This window comes from Nothobranchius furzeri, chromosome 5, assembly GCF_043380555.1.
Source record: "Nothobranchius furzeri strain GRZ-AD chromosome 5, NfurGRZ-RIMD1, whole genome shotgun sequence".
NCBI classification, from domain to species: Eukaryota; Metazoa; Chordata; class Actinopteri; order Cyprinodontiformes; family Nothobranchiidae; genus Nothobranchius; species Nothobranchius furzeri.
Genome location: NC_091745.1, coordinates 59,943,931 through 59,951,950, shown reverse-complemented (window position 1 = coordinate 59,951,950; position 8,020 = coordinate 59,943,931). Strand labels below are relative to the sequence as shown.

Genomic DNA, 8,020 nt, shown 5'->3' with positions numbered 1-8,020 from the left:
GCCGGAACTGATGGTGAATGATGATTTATTGAGCCGTCCGTATCATCAACCAACCAACGTAAGAGCTAGGCATAAACAAAAAATAAATAAATCATAAAATAAACCATAATGCATAACTGATTACATTGGTAGTCGTTTTCACAATTAATACAATCATATAGACACGTTCCGTTTTCATAACAACATTCTGAATTATAATTACAAACCTTGTTCCCCTTATCAACTGAAGCTAGACAGAAGTATTCTTCAAACTTTCTTTGTCTTCTTCTCCGTGAACTGCTAATAGCCTATCCTTTGCTCCGTCTTCACTTCTAATAGATTTCCGTTTGCTTCTTCTGTGTTGCGCCCGTTGCGCCTCCCTACTTGGCTACGGTTGCTATGACGCTATCAAAATAAAAGCCCGTATACCTTTGCCGTTGTTAAACATAAAGAAATAGTTCACCTTTACACTCCCACCAAATTATTTACTATTGAACATATAAACACAAATAATTTTTCCATAACAATAACAGTAGCTTAACAGATACTTTGTATAAAATTCAAAGACAAAAAATGAATAAATAAAACATTTTCCAACACTTTAAAGCATTGTAGATTCAAACATTACAGTCTTCTAACAACAAGACCAACTTATGAACAGGGCGTTCTACCACAGACATTTTGCTGACACGTTGGCCCTTGTTGTTTAGATTTTTGTCTGCAGAGGCTATTTTGACCTTTCTGACAAGTCCATCAGTGTCCTGCACAGTGTCCACGATTCGACCAAGTTTCCATTGAGAGCGTGGTAGCATGTCATCTTTGTCCATCACTATGTCTCCAATTTGCATGTTTCTTTTAGGTGTGTGCCATTTTTGTCTCACTATAAGGTTCTGAAGGTACTCTTTTCTCCATCTGCTCCAGAACTGCTCAAGAAGGTACTGAACTTGGCACCACCGCTTTCGTGCATACATGTCCTCTTTTATGAATGTTCCTGGTGGAGGCAGAGCACTTGAAGTTTTCATTGTGATGAGATGGTTTGGAGTTAGTGGCTCCAGACTGTTTGGATCGTTAAGATTGTCCGTAGTTAAAGGGTGGCTGTTTACTATTGCAGCTGCTTCATAGAGAAAAGTCCTGAGTAAAGAGTCAGTAAGCCGACCTGGAGTGAGAGCCAATGTTGCGTTGAGAACATTTTTCACAGTCCGTATTTGTCGTTCCCATACTCCACCTGCGTGACTTGCGTGAGGTGTGTTTAGAACAAAATCACATTGTTTTTCTGCAAGGAAGGCTGATAGCTTGCCAGTGTCCATTTCACTTTGTGCTGCATTGAGTTCGTTTTTGGCACCTATGAAATTAGTACCCTGATCACATTTTATTTGTCTGACAGAGCCTCTTAGAGCGATGAAGCATCTGAGTCCATTTATAAAGGTGTCCGTAGATAAGTCCTCTAACATTTCTACATGCACTGCACGTGAATAGAAGCATGTGAAAAGGAGTCCATACCTTTTCTGTTTTTTACGTGCTTGTTTGGTCAGAAATGGTCCAAAAACATCCATACCACAGTAGGTGAAGGGTGGAGATTGTTCAGTCCTCTCTGTGGGTAAATCCCTCATTTTTTGTCCTTCCACAGGCCTTCTTTGTTTACGACAGAACACACACTGCCGAATGTAGGAGGAAACCCTTTGGCTCAATTTTGGGATCCAATAGCCACTGGATCGTATCTCATTCATGGTGAAGCCTTTTCCTTGATGATTAACTCTTTCATGAGACTGTGCGATTATCAGTTTTGCAATGTGATGTTCTCCGGGAATGAGTGTTGGCTGTTTGATTGAATTGGGCAGAGATGAAAGCTGAAGCCTTCCACCAACCTTGAGCACACCGTCTTTGTTTATGAAAACATCCAAGTTGCTTATTTTGCTGTTCTTTGGGAGTTGTTTGCCTTTTTTGAGTGTGTCTATTTCATTTTGATACACTTGTCCTTGCAAATCTTTGATGATCACAGTTTCAGCTATTTTTCTTTCAGCTACAGTGGTGAGTGTCTTTGATTTGTCTTTGAGCAGATATCGTCTGAGACGTGCTACAGCACTAACTGCACAGGACCAGGAGGAGAACTTTGTGAGGTGGTCACTGAGACTTGCATGTTTTACAGCTTGAGTGTTTAGGGTCTGCACCTTTCTCACCTCTGGGTCTCCTACTGGGAGCTCGATAGTCTTTCTTGTTGGAAGCTGTATTTCTCCTTTCCACAGAAACTGAGGGCCGGTGAGCCAGTTGGATGAAAGCAGTTCCTTTACAGAAGTGCCCCTGGAAGCCATGTCGGCGGGATTTTCATCAGTAGGTACATGAAACCATTGTTGCGGTGAAGTGTGGCTCCGTATTTTCTGCACTCTATTCGCAACAAATGTGTGGAAGCGCCTTGCCTCATTATTTATGTATCCTAAAGTGACCTTTGAATCTGTCCAAAAGAACTCTTCTACATCATCGTAGAGCAGCTCCTCCTTTAGCATTTTGCTCACTGTGACTGATACTGTGGCTGCGGTGAGTTCCAACCTGGGTATAGTGGTGACCTTTGTGGGTGAGACACGTGCTTTGCCCATGACAAAGGCACAATGAACTTCTTTGTTTTTGTTTGTGAGTCTAAGATAGGTACATTGGCCGTATCCTGCGGTGCTTGCATCTGAAAAGTGATGTAATTCTCTTTTGATCACTTCTCCAAATTCTGCAGGAGCATAACATCTGTTTATCTGGACGTTCTTTAAATTTTGCAGGTCTCCTTTCCAGCACTCCCACCGTGGCCTGAGGTGATCTGGTATTGGGTCGTCCCAGTCTGTTCCTTGACGGCACATTTCTTGGAGAATTCCCTTGCCGTTGAGCACATAAGGAGCTAAAAATCCGAGGGGATCATATATTGCTGCAACTGCTGATAGGATGCCCCGCCTGGTTGGGGGTTGGTCCTTCAGCATGATGTTGAACGTAAAGCAGTCTTTCTCTACATTCCAATAAATGCCAAGGGCTCTTTCTGTTTGTGTCTCTTTGAATGTCAAGTCCTTTGTTTTTGTATCTGTTGCCAGCTCTGATGTTGGGATGCTGTTTAAAACATCAGTGTTGTTGGATACAAACTTATGCAGCCTTAATCCACCCTTTGCACATAGCTCACGTGCTTCCTTTACTAGTTGAATAGCATCCTCAGTTTTTTGTACGCTGGTGACTCCGTCATCTACATAGAAGTCCCTGGTTATGAACTGTGAGCCTACAGGATATGCAGATCTGTTTTCCTTAGCCAGATGTTTGAGTCCATAGTTCGCACACCCTGGGGATGAAGCAGCGCCAAAAAGGTGGACTGTCATCCTGTATGCTTGTGGCTGGCTGTTCACGTCACCATCTTTCCACCATAAGAAGCGCAAATAGTTGCGATCATCTTCCTTAACCTGAAACTGGTGGAACATTTTTTCAATGTCGCACATTAGAGCGACTTTATGCTGTCTGAAGCGCATCAAAACACCAGTTAGACTGTTGATCATGTCAGGGCCATTTAGTAAATGATCATTAAGGCAGGTACCATTGTGCTTAGCTGAACAGTCAAAAACTATGCGCAACCTGTCAGGTTTCTTTGGATGATAAACACCGTGGTGAGGTATATACCATGTCTCACCAGGTGGTCCAATATCGTCAGTTTCTTCTGCATCACCTCTTTTGATCATTTCATTCATGAATTTCATGTAATCCTCCTTGTATTTTTGATCCTTCATGAGTTTGCGTTTCAGTGGACTTAGTCTGCTTTCAGCAAGTTTTCTGTTAGTTGGCATTTGTGGTCTTTTCCTGAACGGCAATGGCATTTCATAATTTCCCTTTTTCGTTTGTACTATGCCTTCCTCAAGTTTTTGGAGGAATAATAGATCCTCTTGTGACACAGTCTTTTCATTTCTTTCAGCGTCTTTAAAGTCTCTTTCCAATACACGTATTGCGTCTGCTGGAGTGGAAGGAGGAACCTCTTTAACGGTGCATCTGTGACAAAGCCTGGTTGTCATGTCTGTTTTCTCTTCGGGGTCTGAGTTGCCTACAATGCTCCATCCCAAATCAGTCCGAAGAGCATAAGGTTCATTATCTTTTCCTAAGATTACTTGTTTAGGTGCTAGAGCTCTAGGACAAGTATAACCTATGAGGAGACTTATCTCACAACTGAGAAGTGGAGGGATTTCATCTGCAATGGGCAGCAAGTGACTCCACTGTTTGGCTGTTTCACATGTGGGTATGTGTTCTCTGTTAGCAGGGATGCAGTCCTTTGAATATGCCGTAGGAAGCTTTATGACTGTGGCTGAGTTATAGCCTCTCACCAAGAGATCAGACACCCTTTCACTGCTTACAACTGCATTTTTTCCCATCATGGTAGTCAGTTTTAGCTTTACTGGGCAAACATCTGCCTGCAGCTCATGTGTTACATCCTGATCAATGAAGACAGCATCACTCTGCGTGTCTAATAGCGCATAAACCAGTTTTTCTTTGAGTGGGTTGTGAGCAGTTGACAGCCACACTGGAACTATCATTGATGTGCTGATTGTGTGTTCAGGTCTGGTAACATTGAGTGACATAGCCGTCGCTGCTGCAGGTGAGTTAACTTGAGTTCCATTATTTACACTCACATGTGTCTCCTTTTGTAGGCTGTTCCAATAATTGTCGTCATGAAGACAGGTAGGATGCCTCTTTGAGCAGGTGTCACAACTGAAGCGGTGTTTGCAGTCTTTGGCATTGTGACCTTGTTTTAGACAACCATAACAAAGTTTATTCTCCTTCACAAACTTTCTTCTGTTTTCTAGAGACAGTTTTAAGAAGTCTGGACACTTGTGGAGTGGATGTTCAATCTGACACAGAACACATGAAAAATCCTTTGATGTTATTATTATTGACTGTGTGTTACTTTGTTCCGTTGAATTTGTCTTAAAAACACTTGCTTTGTTCCCTTTTCGTTCTCTTGTGTTTCCTTTGTCGCTGTTAGTTTCAGAGTAACGAAGGGCATGAATGGAGGTGAATGGGTTACATGCAACTTCAGCTTCAACAGAGAGAAAGGATGCAAAGTCACTAAAACTTGGAAACTCACCACCTTCCATTAAAGTCTTTGTTACCTGTCTGTTCCATCTTGCATTTATCCAATCTGGTAGTTTGTGCAGTAATTTTTGATTTTCCTCGCAGTCGTTAAGTATTTGCAAACCCTTTACGTGAGGCATAGCGAGCATGCATGCATTTAGGAAGTCCGCAAAAGTTCTTAATCCATCAGCATCTCTGGACTGCACCTTTGGCCAGTTTGATAGTTTCTCTCTGAATGATTTCTGTATAATAAAGGGCTGGCCGTATCTTTGGTTTAACTTGTCCCAAGCGTCCTTATATGCGGCTTCATCACTCCTAAAGAAAGTCCCTTCAATGCATTTGCGAGCTGACCCTGTTACATATCTCTTCAAATAGTACAGTTTATCTGCTGCTGAGATGCCCCTTTGATCAATCAGTGATGTAAATGTGGATTTCCATTCAATGAAATGCATTGGGTCGCCACTAAAAACTGTTGGTTCTGGCGTAGGAAGTTTGTTTAATCTTATGCTGTCTTGAACTGCCTGTGCTAGCTGGGTAACACTGGAGGGAGCTTCCTGCACTGCTGGTGCCAACTCAGTAACAGTAGGGGGGGCTGTCTGCACAGAACCAAAGGAGACTGCTGGTAACGGCTGTTTAGGTGTGATGTTTGGGCTCACCTTTTCATCTGTAATTGACTGTACATCACCCACTTGTAGTAAATGCCTGTCATATGCTTCAAATCTGGCTCGAGCTGCTTTCACATCCCTTTGTGCTCTCAGGCGTTCTAACTCTGCATTTTGAACTGCCACCTGTTTTTTATGCTCTTCCTCTAGAGCCCTTATTTTTTCTTGTTGTCTTTGTTCCTCCAGCGCGACCTCATACTCAACCTCCTTTGCTGCTAGTTCTGCTGCTGCTTCAGCTCGTTTTGCTGTAAGATGGGAAGCTGAGGATCGCTGGCTGCGATTTGATGCTGCAGTTGATCCATATATGGAAATGGCGTATTCATGCTCTAAAAGTTCACGTAAACGAGCTTTTTCACGATCTGCATCAAAATCTCCATCAACACCACTTATTCTTTCCAGAATTATCCCTATGATCTCCTTAGTTACTGCTTCACATGCATCGATCTTTCTCCTTACGTCAGATGATGGTGCCATTTGGGTTCTATTTTCTGAATATAACTTTAATAGATCATCTCTCCTTTCTTCTATTATGTCAGCAAGTTCTGACATCTCCTTCACTGTTATATCTTCCTTTAATTTTTCTCTTGTTTCACGTGCCTGTGCTTTCCATTGCTCATAAAGGACAAGCATTCTTTTTTCCTTTTTGATCATTTCTTCCCGTAGATATATTATCATTTTTTCTGTTTGTACTTTAACTCTTTCAGAGCGTCTTGGCAGATCTGACGTGTTTTGAATTTTATCTTGAAGTTCACTTATCATTTGTTCTTTGCATTTGATTGAATCTTTAATGTCCTGTCTCGCATTACTTTCATCCTGAAGTGAGTCCTTTAGGTCTTGAATTTCCCTTTGCAGAGTTGTCATCTGTTCAGTTAGGGCCGTTTGACTTACTGTTGCAGCCTGTAAGTCTTCCATTTTACTTTGCCTTGATCCGTTTCAATTCCTGACCAACTTCTGCCCTCTGCTGGACGTTGCGGGTACTGCCGTTGAACCGTGAAACCACACCGTTCGGCAAGAGGGGGCGGTCAAGCTCTTACTGTAGCATTCAGTCAATATCGAGAAGGCCGGAACTGATGGTGAATGATGATTTATTGAGCCGTCCGTATCATCAACCAACCAACGTAAGAGCTAGGCATAAACAAAAAATAAATAAATCATAAAATAAACCATAATGCATAACTGATTACATTGGTAGTCGTTTTCACAATTAATACAATCATATAGACACGTTCCGTTTTCATAACAACATTCTGAATTATAATTACAAACCTTGTTCCCCTTATCAACTGAAGCTAGACAGAAGTATTCTTCAAACTTTCTTTGTCTTCTTCTCCGTGAACTGCTAATAGCCTATCCTTTGCTCCGTCTTCACTTCTAATAGATTTCCGTTTGCTTCTTCTGTGTTGCGCCCGTTGCGCCTCCCTACTTGGCTACGGTTGCTATGACGCTATCAAAATAAAAGCCCGTATACCTTTGCCGTTGTTAAACATAAAGAAATAGTTCACCTTTACAGTATATGTGATAAATGTCCATGGACCTGACTGTCCCTTCAGAGGTCAGAGATCATGCTGTACCGATGAAACAGGAGAAGAAACCACCAGAGGTGCAGCACCCCCTACTGGACTCTTCTGGACTTTTCACCCCATTTAGTTTTTTATTTACTGTTTATTTTCATTTTTTGTAATTTACTGTTTATTCTTATTCACTTGAAGATTTGAAAGTCAAACTTAAATCTCAAATCTACATAAAAATAAACAAACATGAAATCATCAGATCACATTTGAACTTGTTTTAATTTCGTGTTTTGTTTTCAATATTTTAAATTATTTAAAAAAATAAATTAATTTAAAACCAACAAAAATAATGTTTTCCATTTTAATCCCAAAGCTCTTTATTATTTATTAATTTAATAAGATAAACATTGTTGACAAATTATAAACTTTATTCTGAAAAGCTGTAAAATGATCTAAAATATAAACAGCAGGTGTTTCATACTGCTGGTGAAACCATCTTTATAAAAACTCTTTAAAAACAGTTAACACAAAGTTAAAAAATTATATTCAATGAAAATAAATAAAATAAAAGCATAAACAAGCTGGAAAGATAGAATAAAACATAAAAGATGCACTAAAACCGCTTTTATAAATCTATAAATGGTTCCAGCATAAGGGCATTTTTACCATCAGTCAGCAGAAAGCCACAGTCTCCTCCGAGCTTGAGCTGCGTCCTCAGCAGGTCCAGCGCCAGATGGTCAGGTTACCTGGGTGTCTGAGAAGGGGGTGACCCAAAGAGGTGAGACATGAACA

General features: G+C 41.0%; 1 protein-coding gene across 2 annotated transcripts; it reads right to left on the bottom strand.

Annotated features, from left to right (window-relative positions):
- Window positions 1–8: 8 nt before the first annotated feature.
- LOC129154802 (uncharacterized) lies at window positions 9–7,282 on the bottom strand. Of its 2 annotated transcripts, none has more exons than XR_011520772.1 (2): window positions 207–7,282; window positions 9–65 (listed from the first exon to the last, which is right to left on the bottom strand). XR_011520772.1 is itself a non-coding variant. In XM_054735022.2 (2 exons), the coding sequence occupies exon 2, from the start codon at window positions 6,627–6,629 to the stop codon at window positions 597–599; it is 6,033 nt and encodes a 2,010-aa protein (XP_054590997.2). In that variant the 5' UTR covers window positions 6,630–6,842; window positions 6,984–7,282; the 3' UTR covers window positions 9–596. The 2 variants fall into 2 exon arrangements, 1 of the variants encoding a protein (XP_054590997.2); XM_054735022.2 differs by having other exon boundaries at window positions 9–6,842; window positions 6,984–7,282.
- Between the last annotated feature and the right edge of the window lie 738 nt (window positions 7,283–8,020).

Bases quoted from the DNA above. Each gene is read 5' to 3' on its own strand.
- LOC129154802 (XM_054735022.2), bottom strand. From the start codon at position 6,629: ATGGAAGACTTACAGGCTGCAACAGTAAGTCAAACGGCCCTAACTGAA.